Genomic DNA, 21,761 nt, shown 5'->3' with positions numbered 1-21,761 from the left:
AGGTACTTTTTCCATACTTAATTTTAAAAGGAAAGAGGAAATTCTGGGATAGGATGAAGACAAAGCCCATCATCTGTCTTCTAGAGTTGGTCATAAATAAATGTGGTTTCATTAATTATACAGTGATCATTATGTGATTCTGATTCCAGAAACACTGATTGTCCTGGTTTCCAGATGTGCCTGGTTTCCAGAGGTTTCTACTACTCACTTCCTGGGCATCCAGCTTAACCCACCATGGAGACTATAGCCTGTAATGGATCAGAGGACTCCTCCACCATCTTCTACCTTATGGGCATCCCCTCCCTACCAAAATCCCTCTTCCTCCCTATTTTCTTTGTCTTTTTCCTCCTTTACCTGCTCATCCTGGTAGGGAATGCCTTGATCCTCATGGCTGTGGTGGCAGAGCCCAGCCTCCACAAGCCCATGTACTTCTTCCTGATCAACCTTTCTGCCTTGGACATCATTTTCACCACAACCACGGTCCCCAAGATGCTGTCCCTACTCTTGCTTGGGGACCGCCTCCTCAGCTTCCCTGCCTGCTTCCTGCAGATGTACCTCTTCCACAGCTTCTCCTGCTCTGAAGCCTTCATCCTGGTGGTCATGGCCTATGACCGCTATGTAGCTATCTGCCGCCCACTGCACTACCCTGTCCTCATGGCCCCACAGACCAACGCTGCCCTGGCAGCTGGTGCCTGGCTCACTGCCCTCCTCCTGCCCATCCCGGCAGTGGTGCAGACCTCCCACATGGCTTTTAGTCCTGTGGCCCAGGTCTACAACTGCTTCTGTGACCACTTAGCTGTGGTCCAGGCCTCCTGCTCTGACACCACGCCCCAGACCCTCATGGGCTTCTGCATCGCCATGGTGGTGTCCTTCCTGCCCCTTCTCCTGGTGCTTCTCTCCTATGCCCACATCCTGGCCTCGGTGCTTCGCATCAGCTCCCGAGAAGGACGCTCAAAAGCCTTCTCCACCTGCAGCTCCCACCTCCTGGTGGTTGGCACCTACTACTCATCCATTGCCATAGCCTACGTGGCCTATAGAGCTGACCTGCCCCTCGACTTCCATATCATGGGCAATGTGGTATATGCTATCCTCACACCTGTCCTCAACCCTCTCATCTACACACTGAGGAACAAGGATGTCAAAGTAGCCATCACCAAAATAGCATGTCTCCAGTACCCAAAGAATTCTGGGAAAGCCTGATTCATAGGTGTAATGATCTATTAACAAACACCAACAACAAAAGAGAGAAAAGTGGATAATTCAGGCAGCCGGATAGTTAGAAGAATAATTCTCAAATATAGTCCGAGGTGTTCCTCCATTGTAATAAAATCATGATTTTCTTTCCATAACTCATTGACAAAATAGATAGTAGTTTTCTATTCACTTTTAAGCTGTGAATCCCAAATTTCACAAGACTGTGAATGCAGTTGTGGTCATATTTCCATTAACTCGAACAATTTTGATTCTTAGAAACTCCAAGTATTTGAGCAGCGAGAAATTCAGTCTTTTTCCTTGTAAATACTTCTTTCAACATCTCTAAATGTCCCCGAGAATGCTGACACATAGATATGAATCAGCCTCGCCCATTTTGCTGGAAGAGCAGCTTAGAAATCCCCTTCAAGGAAAAAGTCTGAAATCACTACCAAATTCACTGCCACTACCAATATTTCAACATCTGTCACACAGGAAATTGACCCTCATGGCATCATAAGTGTAGAGCATGCCCTTCCTCTAGCCTATGCTTAGGCAAGGGGTGTCCCTTATCAAACCCATGTGGGCACCAAAGCATTACAGTTCTTTTCATTCTCAGCTACACCATAGTGTTCCCATTCATGACAATGGGTAGCTAAGTAGAGAAGTTTTCCCTTATTGATAAGATGCTGTGTCCAGGACCCCCACTTTTTCTCAAAATACAGTGTAGGGAACTCCTCTTTCTGGCCTCAGCGGCCAGCCCAGGCTCCTTATTTCCTTCCCCTATGCCAAATTTCCTCTTGAATACCTGTCAGGTTTGTCCAGTCAGGGACATATAGAACACAGAGTGAAAAGTGTCTGAGGGGAACCCAGGTGATATATATCCTCATCTCTTGGCTCATCACAGATATTCCCAATATCTAGGGTCCAAGTTTTTGCCAATCAAGGTATTAACTTTAACCATTTTCCCGTTGCATTGATGATGCAATTCAACAACGGATGTGATTTGTTCCTGGACTCAGCTTTCAGCAGTCCAGGAGATCCTGCTGGAGTCAGAAAAGGCTTCCAGAATCAGAATGACAAAAAGGCTCCAGATTTCCTTGTATACTGATGCTGGGCGACTAGAACGGGGACTCATGTTCCTCTGTCTGCATTTTATTCAATCTGCAGTGCGGCTTTTCCTCAATCCTTGAAGTTGACATCTAGACCTCAGTGGGACCACAATCCTCAAGGTCTAGAGGAGACAGCTTGTTAAGTCGCTTTCCCTCTGAGTTCCAAGAGCTATTAGAATTTAACCTGAGGACGTGGAGAGAAATATTTTTTTGCTCTCTACTCCACTACCACCCAATAAACAACTCCAAAAGTATCCCCACATTACAACTGAAGTTCTGGTTTGTGCAACTTCTCTTCTGGTACCAATTTCAGTTTCAGTTCAGGGCTTTGGTTTCCTGTGTTCCTTGATGAGCCTCACGACATTGTTTCATCTTCAGCTCCCCTTCCAGACGGATCAATGAATTAATCACATGGAAAGTGGATTGTAGTGACATGGAATTCTAGGCTAGTTCCACCCCAACTCATTATTTCCTGTGGCTCCTCCTAAACATTTTTCGTGAGTAGACCTGAAATAATAATAACAACGACAATAATAATAATAATGACGTTTTTCACCTGTAGCCTCACCTGTTAATTGACACGGTCTCTCTGTATTCCCCAACTTAAAAACATAGTTTGAACTTTTGTGCCTCAAAGAACACTAGCAAGAGAGTGAAAAGACAACCCACAGAATGGGAGAAAATATTTGCAAAGCATGTATCTGATAAGGGATTAACATCCAGAATATATAAAGAACTCCTAGAATTCAACAACAGAAAAAAAACCAACCTAATTAAAAAACGGGCAATGGAATTGAATAGACATTTCTCCAAAGAAGATATACAAATGGAAAATAAGCACATGAAAAGATGCTCAACATCACTAACATCAGAGAAATACAACTCAAAACCACAATGAGATACCATTTGACACCCATTAGAATGGCTATTATCAAAAAATGTAAATAACAAGCATTGGTGAGGATGTGGAGAAATTGAAACCCTTGTGAAAAAAAATGGTGATACCACTGTGGAAAACAATACAGTGGTTTCTTGAAAAATTAACGTGGAATACCAAATGATCCATTAATTCCATTTCTAGGTATATACCTAAAAGAATTGAAAGCAAGGTCCTAAGAGACATTTCACACTTATATTCATAGCAGCGTTATTCACAATAGCCACAAGGTAGAAACAACACAAATGTCCATCGACAGATGAATGGATAAACAAAATGTGGTGTATACGTACAACGGAATATGATTCAGCCTTAAAAAGGAAAGAAATTCTGGTACATGCTACAACATAGATGAACCTTGAAGACATTATGCTAAGTGAAATAAGCCAGTCACAAAAGGACAATTATTATGTGATTCCACTTATATGAGGTACCTGGAATATTTAAATTATGGAGACAGAGAGTAAAACAATGGTTACCAGGACTGGTGGGGAGGGGGAAAGAGACATTGTTTTATGCATAGAGAGCTGCTGTTTGGGATGATGAAAAAGTTCTGGAAATGGACAGTGGTGATGGTTGCACAACATTGTGAATATACTTAATGACACTGTATTAAATACTCAAAATGGCTAAAATGGTGAATTTTATATTATACATACTTTACCAGAATAAAAAAAAATATTTCTAAAAATAGTTTCAAACCAGGCCATAGATCACTGGTCACTGAGTAGCCTGGGGGCTTGCTGCCCTTCGGTCAGATGCTCAGCTATGGAGCAATAAGCTATGGCCAGAGGGAGATGTATGGAGTGCAATCCTATGGTTTAATATGGACATTCGAGAATTAGTGGAGCAGTTTGCCTTGAAAAGAGGGATGGAGGGCAGGCCTTTGAAGCCTGGTGCACTTAGGGGAGTCGTTCCCTTATCTATGTCAGGTGGTCTTGTGAAGAGGTGAGTGAGACCAGGTAATTTCACCTCTCAGATATCTCTGGACTGCATCGCCCCTCACCATCCCCACTTCATCGAGCCTGGGGCGGGCGTTACCACCTTCCCTCTCCTGAACGAGCACAACAGTCTCTCCTGCCCGCTGCCTGTGTGCCCACTGCCTGTTAGCCCACCCTCCATTCCACAAGTGGCCAGAATGGGCTTTCTGACGTACACATCTGGTCACCTTACCACCCGCAACATAACCTCAAGGCTCTCTCTGATCCGGCCGTAAATGATCTCTCTGTCTTCACGCCTCACCATTGCCTCTTACGGCAATTCCGAACTTCTTTCAGTTCTCCTTTTCACCAATAACTCACTCTTCTCACTTCCTGAAGCCGTCTTCCTCCCTGTCTACTTCAGCTAAAATCTTCCTCAGGCTTCTCCTGAAACATCACTTTCTCGAGGGAGCCTGCCCTGGCACCTCACCTTGGAATGCGAGGCAGATGCCTTTTATATGTGCCCTCTTAGCACTTTATAATTCCCCCATCATGGCACTTCTTTACTTTTTATTTTTGGATCTCAGGAGAAGAAGGCTCCGAGCACATTATACCCATGTCTGTGCAAGCTCCTTGCTTGTTTTATTTATCTTCCCCTTTACATCTAATCCTTCAATTCCCATCTCGTTCCCCTTTCCCACTTAAGCATCCACTCTGATGTGTTGGATGTATGCCCGTAAAGATAAGCATATCTTTGTGAAAGGTGTACTGTTGTTTTGTGCATGTGCTTATACTTTCAATTTACATAAAAAGAACTGTGTTACATGTCGCAGTCTATTTCTTACATTTTTCACTCAATTCTATTTTTTCGATCTATATTGCTATTTATACGTCTGGTTTCATTGGTCCCAACTGACGCATAATCTATAGTATGATTTCTTCGCATTTCACTTTTCTCCTTTCCTAGTAGAGGACACCTAAATTGCCTCCAACTCTTTGCTACCACAACGTCTTGTGAATGTCATTGTGTGTGTCCTTTTAGGGACCCACGGAGGATCTTCCCTGGAATATATAACAACAAGTCAAATGGATTAGTCATAGGATATGCATAAAGTTTAGCTAAACATCGTTCCTCTTCATTATTTGCAGATTCTGCATTTGCAAATTCTCTGACTCGCTAACCCCAAAACCAATACTCAGGGTACTATGAGGATCACTCACAGCCATGCCCAGAGCAGCTAAATATCTGAGTCACCCACGCACATGCTCCAAGTTGAGGTCTAACAAGGTGACACTCTACCTTCTTTTTTCAGTTCATACTGTAAACAAGTTCCTTTCCACAGTCTATTTAGTGTCATGTTTTTCCCATTTTTATGCTTTTTTGGTAATATTGCTGTTTAAAATAGCACCCACCTAAAGCACTGAAGTGCTGTCTAGGGCTCCAAAGCACGAAAAAGTCCGTGATGTGCCTTATGGAGAAAATACATGTGTTAGATAAGCTTCATTCCTGAGTTATAGTGTTGTTGTCTATGAGTTCAATGTTAACGAATCAACAATATATATTAAATAAGATATCTTTAAACAGAAACATGTAAAACAAGATTTTGTTTTGATCAGTTGACAAATGTTGTGAACAGAGGCTCAAAGGAACCTAACCCTTATCTCCCCTAGGAGAATGAGTCAGCATTTGCTAATTCAGTGTTCACAGTGACTTTACAGACCATAACTAGCACAAATAATAAGAACTGACTGTACTCTGATATTGTTTCCTAGAATGGTTGCACCGTTTACACTCCCAGCAGGAATGGACTATATAGTTTCCCTCTCCCCACTCCCTCAGCAACATTTGGTATGATCCAGCTTTCTAATTTTTTGCCATCTTTCTCAGGTTAAAGTGGCACCTCATTCTGTTTCATCTGCGTCTCTCTGATTACTAATGAATCATCTCTGTACATACTTGTTAGCACCTAGCATTTCCCCTTATGTGAATTGCTTATTGAGAATCTTTGCCCATTTTCTTTGAATTTCTTGTATTATTTTATTGCTTTTAGGACTTCTATATGTTTGTCCCTTGGCAACTTGAAATATTACAAATATGTTTTCAAATTTGTGATCTTTCCTTCACTGAGCAGAAATTCTTAATTTTGACAGACTCAACTCCATCACACTGTCCACCTTCTGGTGTGTGGATTCTCAGCCTCTCCTTTCCACTATTTCACCAGACACTCCTAGTTTTATCTTTCACATTTAAATCTCAAATCCATGGGGAGGTCCTCTCTAACATGTAAGGTATGGATTCTGTTTTATTTTTCTTCATATTGGAAGCCATTTTTCTCAAATCTACCTAAAAAATATCTTTCCTTCCTCATTGTTTTATAGTGCCATTTTTATTGATTTCAAATTTCCATATACCTTGTCTACTTCTGAATTATCTATTGTGTTCTATTATCTATTTGCCTATTGCTGTGCCAGTCCCATCATATTTTATTATTATAGCTGTGCAGTATGTCTTTTTACCTATCTTATTCAGGCAGCCCTGTCTTGCCGTTCATATTTTTCGCAGTTGACTTACTTGTTTGTTTGTCTTTACCTTTCCATTTAAATTTTGGAATATGTTTGTAAGCTCCCTCAAAAATCTAGCAATAAATTTTTTGAGATTGCATTATGCTACCCTTCTCACTTATTTTCCACTTATTTGCTCCCCATGTATTCAAATCTTCTTTTATGTCTTTCATTCAAATTTTTAATTTTTTCAACAAATGTGGTAGTCATTTTTGATAGTATAAACTTCACCATATCTGTTACTATTGTAAAAAGCATTTTAAGTTTTTTTCTAGTTGTTATACTAGAAAAAGAACACCAATTTCTAGCCAGTATAGAGGTTCCCAATCACAGCCCTTATCACATTGAATTATAATCACCTTGTAATTACTTGCATGTATTATTAGACATCAGCCATGTGAGGATAGGCACTGGGTCTGCCTTTTTCACCTCTGTATGCCCCGCACCTCTCATAGGGCCTGGCACAGAGTAGTGAATTTAAATATTTCAGCGTTGGTACGTGGTGTCATTCAGCATTAGTTCCCTCCCACTCTCTTAACCCTCTCATCAGATCCCACTTGTATAGATGGATTTACTCATGCCCAGAGAGAGAAAGGATGTATTCCCCAAAGACTCAGACTAAATTAAAGACTGGAGCCACAGCCCAGGTCTCCTGGCTGAGATCCATTTCATTTCCATTAAGCTGTCTCGGCCCATTAATTGCCTGTCCTCCTTACGCCGAGGGAAACTTACTCAATGAGTAAAATCAGAGTCACGGGTCAATCTTCCTCAAGAGGGTCAAGGACCTGGAGAGTGATTCCTGGTGACACAGAATCCCAAGCTGCCCCTCCCCTTGTTTGCCAAAGCTCTTCACAAGTGGTTCTTGAACTTCAGCGTGCCGTGAAATCATACCGAGGTCTTGTTAAAACACAGCTTGCTGGCCCCTATGCTCAGATTGTTTTATTCACTTGGTCTCTTATGGGGCCCAAGAACTTGCATTTCTAACACAAGTAGGCACATAGTAAGCACTCAGTAAGCATTGTTGTCATTATGAGCTATCAAGTCAGCTCTGCCTCCTGGCGACCCTATGAATGCGTGATGTCCACAATGTCCTGTCCTCCACTGCCCTACTGAGCTCCTGTAGACTCTTGCCTGTGGCTGCCTTTATGGAATCAATCCATCTCATATTTGGTCTTCCTCTGCTCCTCCTACCTTCTAATTTTCCCAGAATTATTGTCTTTTCCAAAGGATCTTGCCTTCTCATGATGTGCTCAAAGTCAGATGGCCTCAGTTTTATCATTTTTGCCTCAAGTGTTAGCTCAGGTGTAATTTGCTCTAGGACCCACTTGTTCCTCTTTCTGGCAGTCCAGGGTATTCATAGAGCTCTCCTCCAACACCGTATTTCAAATGAAAGCATTAGGTTTTAATCTTATCGTGCAGAACCAATGAGTTGAATACAATGCCCATTGTATTACTCAGCACCGTCCTACAACTTTCTCTTTAAATCCAGTAGGGGAAAAAAAATGTTATCAAAAGAAAACTGTGTTTCTTTCTTTTACCAGGTAATGAAATCCTTTATTCCCAGCCATATTCTTTTTCACCTTAGCTGACAGGAATTCAGAGACTCTTTCTCATCTTTTATACCTGTTTTATTCAAGGTCCTGAAAATATCTCTTGCTCTTATCCCTCCCCCTAGATTATTTTTTATGTTTTGTCCTATTTCACATTGTCTTCAGTTTCCAAAGCTATCTCAAATCCATCTTATACATAGAATATAAATAAACATACATATATTATATATAAATGCATGGATATAATTATGCATTCATCTGCTTAAAACAAAATAATGACCACCAGAAAGTTAAGGACTAATACTGTTTTGTGTTACGTTTTATTCTCAGTAGATTGTCTTGGACAATCCCTAGTTTCAGAGGATATTCCTATCCCTGAACGGCTTGATTAATGTTAAGCATTAAGAGGTGGTGATCTGACATATGAATAATATAATGGAAGTATTAGGATAATACCAAATATCTGGCCCTAGACAAGTGAGCTTATGGTATGTTGCAAGAGCCTGGTGGGATTTCATTGGTACTTCAGTATCTTACTGGAGGCGTCCTCCAGGGCTGGAATCTCCTCCATTCGAGTTGCCAGTGGGTCAATATTCAGAGAAGGTTTCATTGCCTCCAGCAGGTTCAGAGGATGCTTGGGAAAAGGACGGGGAAGGGGCTTGTTGCCCTCTCCTACTGGCTCATCTGCCCAGTTATTGGATCCCATTTATGTGAGTAGTCATTAGGGAGCACATGGGCACCCTGGCCCCAAGAAGATGGGGTGGCATGGGCTCAGGGTGTTGCAGATACAAGATCCAGGCTCTTGGGGAGAGCGTGAGACCACCAGGCAAGGAGCATGTCACGTTCAGGATGGGATACCCAGAACAGAAAATATTTCACTATTTCCTGGGACTCTAAATTCATCGCCTACTCCAGTGCCTCCTTGAAAAGGCCCAAGGGACCAAATAAGGTTCTTTTCTGACTTTAGGTCCCTGACAGCTCAGAAGTCCTAAGGTCAAGAGACCAATGGTCTGAGCCCAAGCTTCTCTGATTCTGAAATCTCACGATTCCAAAGTCAAGATTCTAAGACATATTCAAATATTCTAATATCCTATTATCTTAAACCATTCTTAGGGTATAAGATTCTAAAGTTCTCAAATTCAGGGTTTATGGTTTAAGAATGTAAAAATTTAGAACTTAGAAGCAAAGATTCCAAGGAAAAAGCAGTAAAAATATAAAATTTCATGATTTTCAAGATTTTAGAATCTTAGAGTTTAAAATGCTAAGATCTTCAGAATCTAAGCTCCAATGACTCCAAATTCTTAAAATTTTAAGTCAAAGAGTCTAGAAATCTAGGATTTTTACTTCTATGACTTTATACATAATTACTGGTTGCACCTGAACAAATAAATGAACCTTCCAGTCCACCTGCCAGTAAGTGTGTGGCACCTTCCAAGATGGTGCTCAGGGGCAAACCTAAATGAATAACATAGCTGCCAACTTGCTCAGTCATTTCCTGGTGAGGCCAGATCTTCCACGACAGTGAACCTCTTCTCAGCCTTCAATATCACCGCCTTGGTGCTGGAGTGGACATCTACTACTTTTGTGTGCCCAGAACCTCTTCTTTTTAGGAACTACAACTCCCCACTCCACGTGATTCCAGTGGGATTGTCAACCACACAGCACCACCTTCCCCACCTCAAGGGTGGGCAAGTGACCCAGTCTGGCTAGAAAATTCCCAAACCCTGAACAGAGCTATCCTTCCACAATGAGCAGAGGGACTTTTAAAGCCATGATATATACAATGGAAGAAAGAGCATTGTGCAGTCTCATGACCTGGGATTGTGAGCTGTAAGGACAATACAAAAACTGTGAGTCAAGATTTGCTCCTGGCCAACTTTCCCACGACATGGAAGGAGTCAGGGCTGGCTTATTCACAGGCACGGTAGGCACAGTGCCGAAGGCCTATCATACTTTTAGGAGCCCAAGAAAATGTTTTAATTTCTTTTAAAATAAGAAGAAAAGGAATACAATCCAGCCTGGATTATATTCACCTATATACCAGTGCAATTGTAAAATATAATTTTTAATATTTTTGTATGAAGGAAGGGACCCAAAAAGCAAAAGTACCAAGAGCCCATGAAAGTTATAATGTGACTCTGGAAAGAACCTGTCTAAGAATGAAACCAACATGGGAAAAATATTTTTGACAGTTGGAGCAAGGAGAACAAAATTGTCACCTGAATTCCTGGATCAGCCATCTCAGAAGCCAAACTATCCCCTTGGACTTCCCAGTTAAGTGAACAGATAGATCCTATTTTATTCAAGCTGGTGTGTTGGACATTTGTTATTCTCTTGGCTTCCCAGAAGCTTCCTATGTCTGAGGAGCTTCCTACCTTCTCCCACTAAAGAAGCCTTTACTTGCTTTCCAGCTTCCTTTGCAAGTAGAGCCCATGCACGTGACCTAAATTCTCTGGCCTGATAGAGAGCTGGCTAATACCCTTTAGTAAAATTCTTTGCTCATTAAGCCAGCCAGAGTTGATTTCTATTTGCAAGCAAGACTAACAGGTACAGCTAGTTTGAACTGGGCTTCTGTCACTTGTAACCAAAAGGTGCCAATCCTTAAAAAAAAGAAATCCAGACAGCCAAGAGATGAATCAAAATAAAGAAATCGAATAGAGAAGTGATGAAAGGATGATCAGGAGTACTAAATAATCCATTTAAACATAGAGTTAAGACCAAATAACTCTGGGGATTATAACCATAGACTTGAAATTAATGTTGCAAACCTTAACAAAGTAAAATTAATTACTAACATTTTTGAGGATCAAAAGGAGGTGAGAACAAGTGTACAAAGTTAATATCTTCTAAAACAGAAATGAGAAATTTAAAAAGGACTCCAATCTCTTAATTTTTTCATAAGCTTTTTATTTCTGAATCACTCTGCTTCTTCTAGGAGTTAATATCTCTTGAGTTGAATATGCATTTATCTGAAGTTCATTGATTTCTTCAGTTTCTTTTTCTTCTATTAAATTTAAGTAAAATAAAATATTTTTAGTGGGATTTACTTTTTACTGTTATTATATTATTATTTACTGGGCTTATTATTGCACAAGCCATAATAAACATAAGAGAAACTTCATTCTGAAGATAAATAAAGAAGTTCTGACCCAGTCATTGAACTACCAAAACTGCCAGCTTCCTCCTACAACCTCGATCTCAAGGAGCCACAAAGGGAAAACACCAGGATGCTCAGAAAACTGTAAGACATCCCTGGTGTGACAGTGGTCCATTTAGAACTGGTCTATTGGAGGGTGGTAGTATTGGGTTTGGGCAGGAGGCGGCCCTGAAGTGTTGTAGGAGGAGAAAACAAAAAGGAACTAGTGGAGTTTTGCTTTGACTTCTCTCCCTAAATATGTGCCTGCCCCCTGCACCAGCAGCAACTTGGAACTCTATTCCAAGCGACCTCAGCAAAACCAGGGTAGCACAGAAGCACTTCTGAGGAAATGAGAAACAGACATGTGGATAACTGGCTTCAGGCGTTTGCCTGTACACTGCTCCCCTCCAAATTACTAGAACTGGGTAATGACAGTCCCATCCTAAAGCTGCTTCTGCCTGTGGGACCAGGGAGCTGACTTGACCTCCTAAGGACTGTATGGTCAGCGAGGGAGGGATGGATTGTGGTTTTCTGCAGCTGGGGTTCATCTACTCTCCACATCCTGAGCTAATTGGAACTGACACAGTTTGGGTCTGACCTTCCCTCATGTGCATTGCCTGACACTGCTAAACCAGGAAAAAAATTAATTAGCAGGCTAAAGTAACAAGACATTTGAGAAGCACAACTATTTTTAAGGAAAAACAATATAGTGGGTTACAGATTTCAACAATGAAAGAAATATTAAAGAAGTGAGACTAAGAATTAAAGTTAACTTATAAAATATATTTATAATGATGCCATAAGACATTAGCAATATGTGACACAAGCAAGGAAACAGAAAAGATCCATGGAAAAATATTAAAGTTGAAAAATATAATAGTTAAAATAAAGAATACAATCTAAAAAATTAACAGAATAGATATAGCTGAGAAACAAATTAGGAAGTTGGAAGATTACGTTGAAAAAAGTGCCCAGAACTAAGAAGGAAAAAACAAAGAAAAGAAAATATTCAATATTAAATATTTTTCTAAAACCCTCTTAGAGAAATGGAGAATTTCAACAGAGAGAAGGAAACTACAATGAAGAACCAAATAGTAGTTCTAAAATTGAAAAATCTAATAATTGAAATTAAAATTCAATGGACAATTTTAATAGATAGCTAAAGAAAAAAAAATAAGTGAACTGGAATATGCGTCAGAATAAAATTTCCAGTATTAGGCACAAGGCAACAAAAGTATGACAAATGTAGGAGAGAGTACAAGAGATTTATGGAGCGAAGAAAGAAGGTTCAACATGGAGCCCCAGAGACAATGGAAAGAAAATATGGAGAAGTAATATCTGAAGAGCTATTGATTAAGGATTTTTCAAAACTGACTAAAGACATCAATCCATATACTCAAGTAATCCTACAAACCCTAATCAGATAAACAAGCATATCATAGTAAAGTTGTTAAAAACTAAAGATGAATAAGAATTCTTAAAACAGCCAGAGGAAAAAACCAAATTCCCTTCAAGAAACAACCTTTGTATACTGACAGCAGATTTTTCAACACAAGCAATGGAAACAGAAGACAATGTAATGATATTTTCCAAGTGGTGATAGAAAACAATTGTCAACCAAAATTTCTATACCCAGTGAAAGTATCCTTTACAAAAGAAAGAGAAATAAAGTCATTTTCTGACAAACAAAAGCTAAAAGAACTCATCATCATAAAACCCACACCAAAGGGTATTTAAGGCAAAAGAAAATTAAATTCTTATGATAGACAGAATGACAGAAACAGGAGGAGTGAAATTACACACACACACACAAACACACACACACACACAATCTTACATGGAAACAGTTGACTAACTCCATGGTCCTTATAATTACCATTTACCCTATCTTTCTCAAATGCTAGAGATATTAAACAAGCCAGTGCTAATTCAGCATCCCATCCCAATTCACTACAGGTGTAAGGCCTCCACACAGGAAACTACAATATATTATCGAGAAAAATTAAAAAGACCTAAATAAACAGAGGGCTATACCATGCTAATATATTGGAAGACTCATGTGAAAATGTCAATTTTTCCCAAATTGAAGGATAGGTACAAGGAAATTTCAATCAAAATCCAAGCAGAGTTTTGTGCATGTATGTATGGAGATTAACAAAGTGATTTAAAATTTAAATGGAAATGCAGAGAGCCAAGAATAGAAAAGAATCTTGAGCAGAAGGAGGAGAAATAGAGAGAAGAAGAAGAATTAGAAGAAAGAGGAGCGGGCGAGCGAGGGGGAGAAACAAGAAGGAGGATTAGAAGAAGTAGGGGTGAAGGGTGCGAGAGATTTGAGGACAGTGAAGATTCAAAGTAGCAAATAGTGCAATAGAGAATGAGAGAGTGAGCTGACAATGAGATTTCTGGGTGATGCTGAAGACTCAGTTAAGATGGGTGAGGGCTTGGGGTTAAGGGGACTCAAGTCTCTAACATTACGGAGTTTTCTGAAGGATTCGTTGGACGTGTTGCTTCATGTGATTTTTCACAACATGTTTGTGTGGGAGAGATTATTGTCCCCATTGTATAAGTGAACCCGGGGTTGGGGGTGTGGATGATAAGGCCTTGTATGACCTTGAACAAGTCCCTGGCCACCTCTAGGCCTTAGTATTTCTATCTGTACAGATGGAGGATTGGGCTGTATGGGTCTGTGACCCTAGAACCTCGTCCTCTGTCCATCCCTTCTCCATACTGAAAGGGTGGCACAGAGCTCTGCTCTGCATTTGAGGCAATGGAGAGGACCCCTCAGAGGGAGGGAGCTCAGAACACAGAAAGCACAGGAGGCAGCCACTGATGTATGACGGGAAGGCACTGCAAGTGCAAAGCCCTCGCCTAGGCTTTTCTTCTCACATTCCTGAGGTAAACAACATGCCCCCTGGGAGAGGGAAATGAGCCTAGATTGGGCAGCAGGGGACCAGGGTTCCAATTTAGCTTTATGGCAACCTTGCTATATGTCACTCACCAAGTCCTTACCCATCTCTAAGCCTCAGCTCTCTGTAAGATGAGGGGCTTGGGCCAAGATGTCTTTAAGGGCCCTTCTGAATTGGGATCTAGGATGCTAAAAGTTGCATGTAGATTCAGGGAGCTCAGTGTTCTTAAAAAGGGCTGCTTTCAGTGGACATTCTGGATTAATTATTCCCCACTGCCTTTTCCTTTGAATCAAATTGATAACATTCAACAACCTGCTATGAAGAAAAATCTGTAAGGTAGGCATAGGGAATAGAGAGATGAGTGAGACAAAATTCCTGTCCTCATGGAGTACACATTCAAGTGAGAGAACAGACAGCAAGCAAATAAATACACAAGCTAAGTTTATGTGGTACAATTAATGAAATAAACCATTGGATACATGAGTGGCAGACCCAGCCAACAGTGACTTCAGGGAAGTCACTTTTCCATTATGGGCCTCATTTCTTTCTCTGGAAGGAGGATAATAATCCCCGGGGCGGGGAGGGGATGAGCACAAGGTGACTTTCCTCCTACACTGCCTCACTGATAGTGAGGGACGCAGAGTTGTTGGGGGGACACACTGATGATCAGTTGAGAAGAGCAGACTCACACTCAGGACACAGGGAAGAGGGGACTGAAGAGGGGAAGTAGGGGGGTGGGAGAGAGAGAGAGAACCAATAACCAATATCGCTAAGCGCTTGCTCTGGGCTGTGTACTGTGTCAGGGATTTAGGTCATGGTTTCTAAATCTCTCAATAAACCAGCCATGTAGGCATTGCTGTCCCCACTTTACAGAGAAGGGGACAGGTTCTGAGAGATAATGTGACTTTACAAAGTGGCAGAAAGAGGATTCAAGATCAGGTTTCTCTGACTTGAAATCTGTTGCTTATTCAGATATTAGAAAGATTTTAATGAGATGCAAATAAGTATAACACTGAGACTTTGAATTCTGTGGGAAGAAAAGGGAAGAGATGTGTGAGGGCTGAGAGGTTAGGACAGTCTTCCTGGAGCAGATGGTTGTCAGCTGGGTCTTTGAGTGTAGGTGGGTTTGAAACAAAGAAGAGAGAAGCAGAGGCCTGGGGCATTGGACTAAGACCTGCCCACTGGCTCGAGTGAGGGCTATATAAGGAGTGGTTCAGGAAAGAAGAGGATGGAAATGTGGACCCAATAAAGAGCCCAGAGTGCCTTATTGAGGAGTACGGTCTTTGTTCCTGGGCATTCAGGAGCTGTAGGCGGTGTGCAAACAGGGAAGGGACATAGCACAGGAGAGTAGACCTGCAGTCAAAAGACCTCACATGGAGTCATGATTCTCGCACTTACCAGCTGGGTGACCTTAGACAGTTTACTTCATTTCTCTGAACCTCAAATACCTAATCTATTACATGCTTGACTTAAATAATTGTGTTCATCATTGTATTCTCAAGCATCTGGTCCAGGATCCATCATTTAGTAGATGTTCGATAAATGTTTATTAGATGAACTAAGATAAAAACTACCTATCCCAAAGACCTACACATAAGAGCTAAAAGTACAAAACTCTTAGAACAAAACACAGAGGAAAAGCTTCAAGACACTGGATTTGAAAATGATTTTTTAGATATGACAACAAAAGAAAAAATAGATGTACTGGGCGTCATCGTAATGAAAGTCTTTTCTTCATCAAAGGTCACTATCAAGGGAGTAAGAGGCACCCCACAGAATGGGAAAAAATATTTGCAAAGCATATAACTGATTAGGGATTAATCCAGAATATATAAAGAACTCCTACAACTCAACAACAACAAGGAAAAAAAAACAACCCAATTTAAAAATGGGCAAAAGACTTGAATAGACGTTTCTCCAAATGAGATATCCAAATAGCCAATAAGCATATGACATGAAGCTCAATATCACTAATTATTAGGGAAATGCAATTCAAAACCACAATGAGATACCACTCCACACCCATTAGGACGGCTACTATCAAAAAAGGAGAAAACAACAAGTGCTGATGTGGATGTGGATGCATTGGAACCTTGGGCACTGCTGGCAGATCACGAAACTTACGGCCACACTTAGGCCTGGCCCCTAGTGGGTGCTCAGTACAGGACAGGACTTCAGAGGGGAGGGCGATTTCGGTGGTCATGGTCACGCACTTCATACAATGCAACACTAAAGTCCTGTTCTTAGATGATGAAAGCAGTCCTGTGATTATCTTTGCACTTGTACTTTTCCTGGAAGTGGACAGGGTGCCCCTGAGATCTACTGTCCCCCCAGAGGGACCTAGCCCAGTGGAGGATGGCTGGGCCTGACTTAAGCACATTCACACATACCTACCTCCCTTCTCCCCATCTCCCAAGCTTCCAGATGCCCTAATTGGCCTCCAGAGGGGAAACGGATCTTACTGAAGGGCCCTAATTAATCCCTAGGAATCCAGGTCCCCACCTTCTCCTCACTCCACTCCAACTCCCCAGTTACTTGTTCCAGACAAGACAGGAACGTTGCAGACTCCCTGAGGAAAGAGAGGCCTTGGGAGGGGGTCACATGTGTGGTCTGTGCTGACTGTGGTAATGAGGCCCCGGGAGACCCTGCCTCATCAAGGCAGATCCATAACTTGGAAAGTGAATGCTAAGTCCCCCTCCCAGCAGCTGTTCCAGCTGTGTGCCCACACCTACCTTTGTCCCACGTTATAGGCATTTGTGTTCTCACCTGTCATCCCCGGGGGCATCTCATTTGGGCATCTCTGTTCATACAGCTCTTGCCATCCCATGGTTCTGAAGGCATGGTTTGTGTCATTGCTCTGGCAGGGTGTCACCACCGCAGGTCCTGCCTTCACAAGAGCCACCTCACACACTTCTGCTCATCCTTCAAGGCCCAGAGTAAATACTCCTCCGTGAAGTCTTAGCTGAGTGCCAGACAGGCCACCTCGGCCTCCCTGGGGCACCACGGTTTATGGCTCCTGGCAGAGCTCTTAGCACTGTGGGCCCTGGAGCAGAACCGGTCATGTCGTATCACTCTTCTTGGCCAGACTCCAGATCCACAAGCGAGTAGGAGCTGGATCTAAGGCAGAGGAGGCCTCAGTCTTGGTTCTGCCCTAGGATCATCTTTACTCCAAAGTGGATGTTCTGCATTGTGTTCACGACTGTTATTTAAAATTGGGTTCTGTAGTCAAATAAACTTAGGAAACAAGACAGAAAATTTCCTTACTGCAGGCCTCCTTGGAGTCTTTACTGTGTTCACAACCGGTGTGAATCTCTAAGAAGGTTATGGGGATGTGACAGTCCTTAAACTTTTTGACTACAGAATCTTTTTGACTCCTGAGCATGTTATGGGACTAGTGTTCTGCAGAATCACTCTGGGAAATTCTGACCTAGACTGTAAATCACGTGTACCCAGCCCAATTGGGGAAAAATCATTTTAGAGCTTCGCCTTATACCATATGCCAAAATAACCCCTGTATGAGTTAAAGGATGAAATGTAAAAATAAAACTATAAAAACTAAAGCAAATGTAGGCACAGACTGTGGATTCCCAGAGCCTGGCCCTGAGCCCAGCCCACAGTGCTCTGTGATTATTTGCAGAATGAAGGTGGGGTTATGATGTCACTGACAGACACGCTATGTAGGTAACATTCGATTTTGCATCCTGAATAGGCTGCTTCAGTTGTTAGACTAATGAGGTTCCATTTTGGCCATATTCCTTCTGTGAAATTACATCCAGGAAATGAATAACCTTGCACTTGGAAAAGCTCCCTAATGGTGCCACTCAATGTGACCATCATATTGGGCCTACAGAAAATAGCCTTTTGTCCAAAGCAGTGACTTCAGCCCTGAGCTGATAGTTCCCTGGAAGGTGAAGAGGGACTTAGAGAGAATCTCCCAGCCCTTCCCCTGGGAGGGGCCAGTCTTTCTGATCAGGACTCATTCTCTTGAAAATCCCAGTGGGCCCGGACCCCAGAAACAACTCAGTAGAGCTGGCGCATCCTAAGTTCCCACCTGGCTACCCTCACCCCTGTGCACGCAGGACCTGCACACCACATATCCTCTCGCCAAGTCTACCTCTCTGGCATCCTTCCCTCTCTCTCCATCCACCACCACTGCCATGATTTGGCCTCATCTTCTCTCCCTTCAAAGGTCCCTGTCCCCCATCTCCAGGTCTGTGAGCTGTAAGGTCAAGGAGCAAGTGTCCCTGACACCCAGCAGAGGAACTCATATTTCTGAATGGGTGGCTGTGCCTGGCAGGGACTAGTCCTAACCAGAGGTAGAAATCAGGCTTGGACACCTGAAGAAGGAAACTGAACCCCTTCCAGTGCCCAGGTTCTCAACAATATCACAAAGCTGTCAATGGCTAAGACTTGTAACTTTAAGACTGATCTCTGGTGGAGACTCTATCCCCAGCCCCAAGTCTATGTGACAAATAACTTTCTGAGAAGAAATGCCAGGCAGTCACATTCATTACCTTCTCCCTGGGCAGAGACCAGCAACAAGACGTGCCATTGGCGTGGGGGAGTGAGGGAGAACAGGTCTCTCTCTCTGGTTCCACAGGGGTAGGGATCATCACTGGTCCTTTTCTGAGTGTCCAGCATGTGGAGGCTTGACAAAAGAGTGTCAATGTCACTCACAGTGACATTCAGTGAGTGTTGGATGGATAGATGGATGGATGGATGGATGGATTGATGCATGGGTGGATAGGTTGATGAGAGGATGGACCAGTGAAGAGGCTACTGCATTGGTCCAGGAGAAAAAGATGAGTACTGAGGTGAGGCACTGGCCATAATTGGACGCAGGGAGGGATGGATTTGGCAGACACTTAGAGGGAGAGACGACAGAACTTAGTCACCAACTGGCTCTGGGCTTAGGGATCCCAATTGCATCATAGATCACATACAGAAATCTTACAGAGGGGGAGACTGAGACCTGAAAACGGTCAACACCTTGCCCAAAGTCACACAGCAAGATAGTGGTGAGACTGGTCCAGAACCCAGGCATCCTGGACCCCAGCCCCAGACCCTTTCCCCACAAAGGCACAAATAATAGCAGTAGGACTATGCAGGTTTCATGGAGACTTAAATGCCAAGCATGGAAATTTGGACCATTCCCATGAGGAACTGGGAGCCATGGCAGGTTCTTAATATTTGGCAGCATTTCTTGTTTCTTTGCCTTCCCCTAAAGGGGAATCTTCCAGTGCTATTGCTAAATGCACAACCTGGATGCTTATAGGCCAACCCCATCCCCTCAGTCTTTGTATAGAAAACAGAAGCGTCTTCTCTTCTTTGTAAGGAGAAAGCACAAGGCCAAGAGAGGTAAAGAGGTTCACCTAAAGCCATGCAGCAAATTAGTAGAACAGATTTTCCCAAATCCAAGTACAGCTCTCCCATACCTTGGTAATAAAACCCAGAAACCTGAAATTATGGGCCTGAGAAGGAAGGGTCTGACCCAAGGTCATCACAAGTGGGTGGCAGAAGCAGGACCTTGAGCCTGAGTCAGACCCCTTAGGGCAAGTGCAGCAGCTGGCTAGGTTCCTCCCCTTCTCTGGCCTCCCCTCCATGGCTGCATTCCTGTGAGGAAGTCTGTGTTCTGACTCCCTCCCTCAGCAGTCATTGTGCCCCCATCTGTCTTGCCAGGGCCCGGTGCTGGGACATCTCCAGGCTGCCTTCAATTATGAGCCAATAAATATGAGATGTGCTGCGCAACGAGCTGCTGCTTGGACTGCCAGCCCCTCCCCCACTGCGCCCCTGCCAGCCTCTGCACCAAGGAAGATTGGATTTTGTGTCGTTCATTTTTTATCTCCAGTCTATGTCAGATGGGGAGATACAGGACGTGGGCAGTGGATAATTTTATGCTTCCTCCACTTATCGGGCGCAGCACTGAGATGGGGTGTGTGATGTCCTCAGGTCACCTACTGCCCTCATGTGGTGAAGTCCCCCACCTCAAGCCATTAGCACTGGGATCCTGCTCTCTGCTGGGGCAAAAGGACATGTGCAGAGGAAAGAGTCCTAGGCAGGAAGACGTGGGACCTGGGTTCAAGCCTTCACCCTGCTGCTGACCGGATGTGCAACCTTGGGCAAGTGTCTGAAGACATTCTGTGAGGCCCTTCTCTATGCCAAGCCCTGTGCAAGCAGCAGGGGCCACAAAGAATCATCAGATTTGTTCCCTGCCCTCAAGGAGCTGGCAGTCAACTCCAAATAAAAAGACTACCCATGGAGGGGTGGCAGACATTGGTACTGGGCATTAAGGGTGAGGATTTGCCAGGTAGGGAATGAGGGAAGGGAGGGAAAGGAGACATTGAGGCAGAGGCAGAGGGAACTGCTTGAATAAAACATGGCAGAAGGCAGTGAGTGACCAATGTGTGCTTGAAGACCTGTGAGTATGGCTGGCATGTGGGGTAGATGGAAAGGGGGAGAGAAGAGTTCTAAGCAGCTAAGCGTCATGATCAGATTTGCATTTTAGAAAAATCTCTCCAACTACTATCTGCAAAGCAGAGTTGGGGGGTGATGACAGGAAATGAAGGCAGGGAGTTTAGTGAGGAGGCTGATGCAATGGTCCAAGAGAGAGAAGATGATGTCCCAGATTAGAACAATAACAGTGAATCCAGAAATAATAATCATCATCATTATCATCATTATGATGAATACTATCATTAAGTGTTACTCTGGGATGGGCAAAGTGCTAGGTATTTACATCATTGTTTCTAATCCTCACAACAACTCTTCAAAGTAGGTTATTATCCCCGTTTTGTAGATAAGGAAATTAAGTCTTGAGTGAATTAAGAGAGTTGCCCAAAGTCAAATAGCCAATAAGCGACAGAGGCAGGATTTCAACCCAGGTCTGTCTAACCCTAAAGCCCATATTCTTTCTACTATGTTCTTCTCCCTGGAAAGGGGGGCACAGTTTCCAGAGAGTCTAAGGGTGCATGGAGTCCCTCTGATTTCTGTGATTATTTGGATGTGAAAAGCAAAGGACAAAGAGGGTTCAAGTAAGCTGTGTGGGCTTCTGGCAGGGAGGTTGGGCGGAGAAAGGCGGCATAGGGAGAGGAGCAGGTTTGGGAGCAGTGGATGCATTTGGTCTTGGCCAGTTGAATTAAAGGACAGGTGAATATCTGGGCGTGGAGCCAAGACCTAGCCTGGAGACAGAGATTTGAGAATCCTTGACAATGGGTAGTCAGAGTTATGTGAGTAGATTAGGTCATTAGAAGGAGTGTGTATAGTGAGTGGAATAAAGGCTGGACCTTTGGAGAATTTCAACCCTTAGAGGATGAGCAGCAGGAGGTTAAATAGGGAATCAGAGTGGTGCAATATGAAGGCAGCCAAGGAGGAATGGAATTGCTTCAGGAAGGTCAAGGAGTATGTGGTCCTTGATGCTGCGAAGTAGTTAGTGAGGTGAAAACTAGAA

At 42.9% G+C, this 21,761-nt stretch overlaps 1 protein-coding gene across 1 annotated transcript; it reads left to right on the top strand.

Annotated features, from left to right (window-relative positions):
- Window positions 1-234: 234 nt before the first annotated feature.
- On the top strand, window positions 235-1,200 carry LOC124251787 (olfactory receptor 2AT4-like). The gene has a single exon (XM_046684662.1). It carries the CDS (start codon window positions 235-237, stop codon window positions 1,198-1,200), a length of 966 nt encoding a protein of 321 aa, XP_046540618.1.
- Window positions 1,201-21,761: the final 20,561 nt, after the last annotated feature.

The sequence above is a fragment of the Equus quagga genome, chromosome 14, assembly GCF_021613505.1.
Source record: "Equus quagga isolate Etosha38 chromosome 14, UCLA_HA_Equagga_1.0, whole genome shotgun sequence".
Lineage (NCBI taxonomy): Eukaryota > Metazoa > Chordata > Mammalia > Perissodactyla > Equidae > Equus > Equus quagga.
Note: the sequence above shows the minus strand (reverse complement) of the source record. Positions and strands in the feature narration are given on the sequence as shown.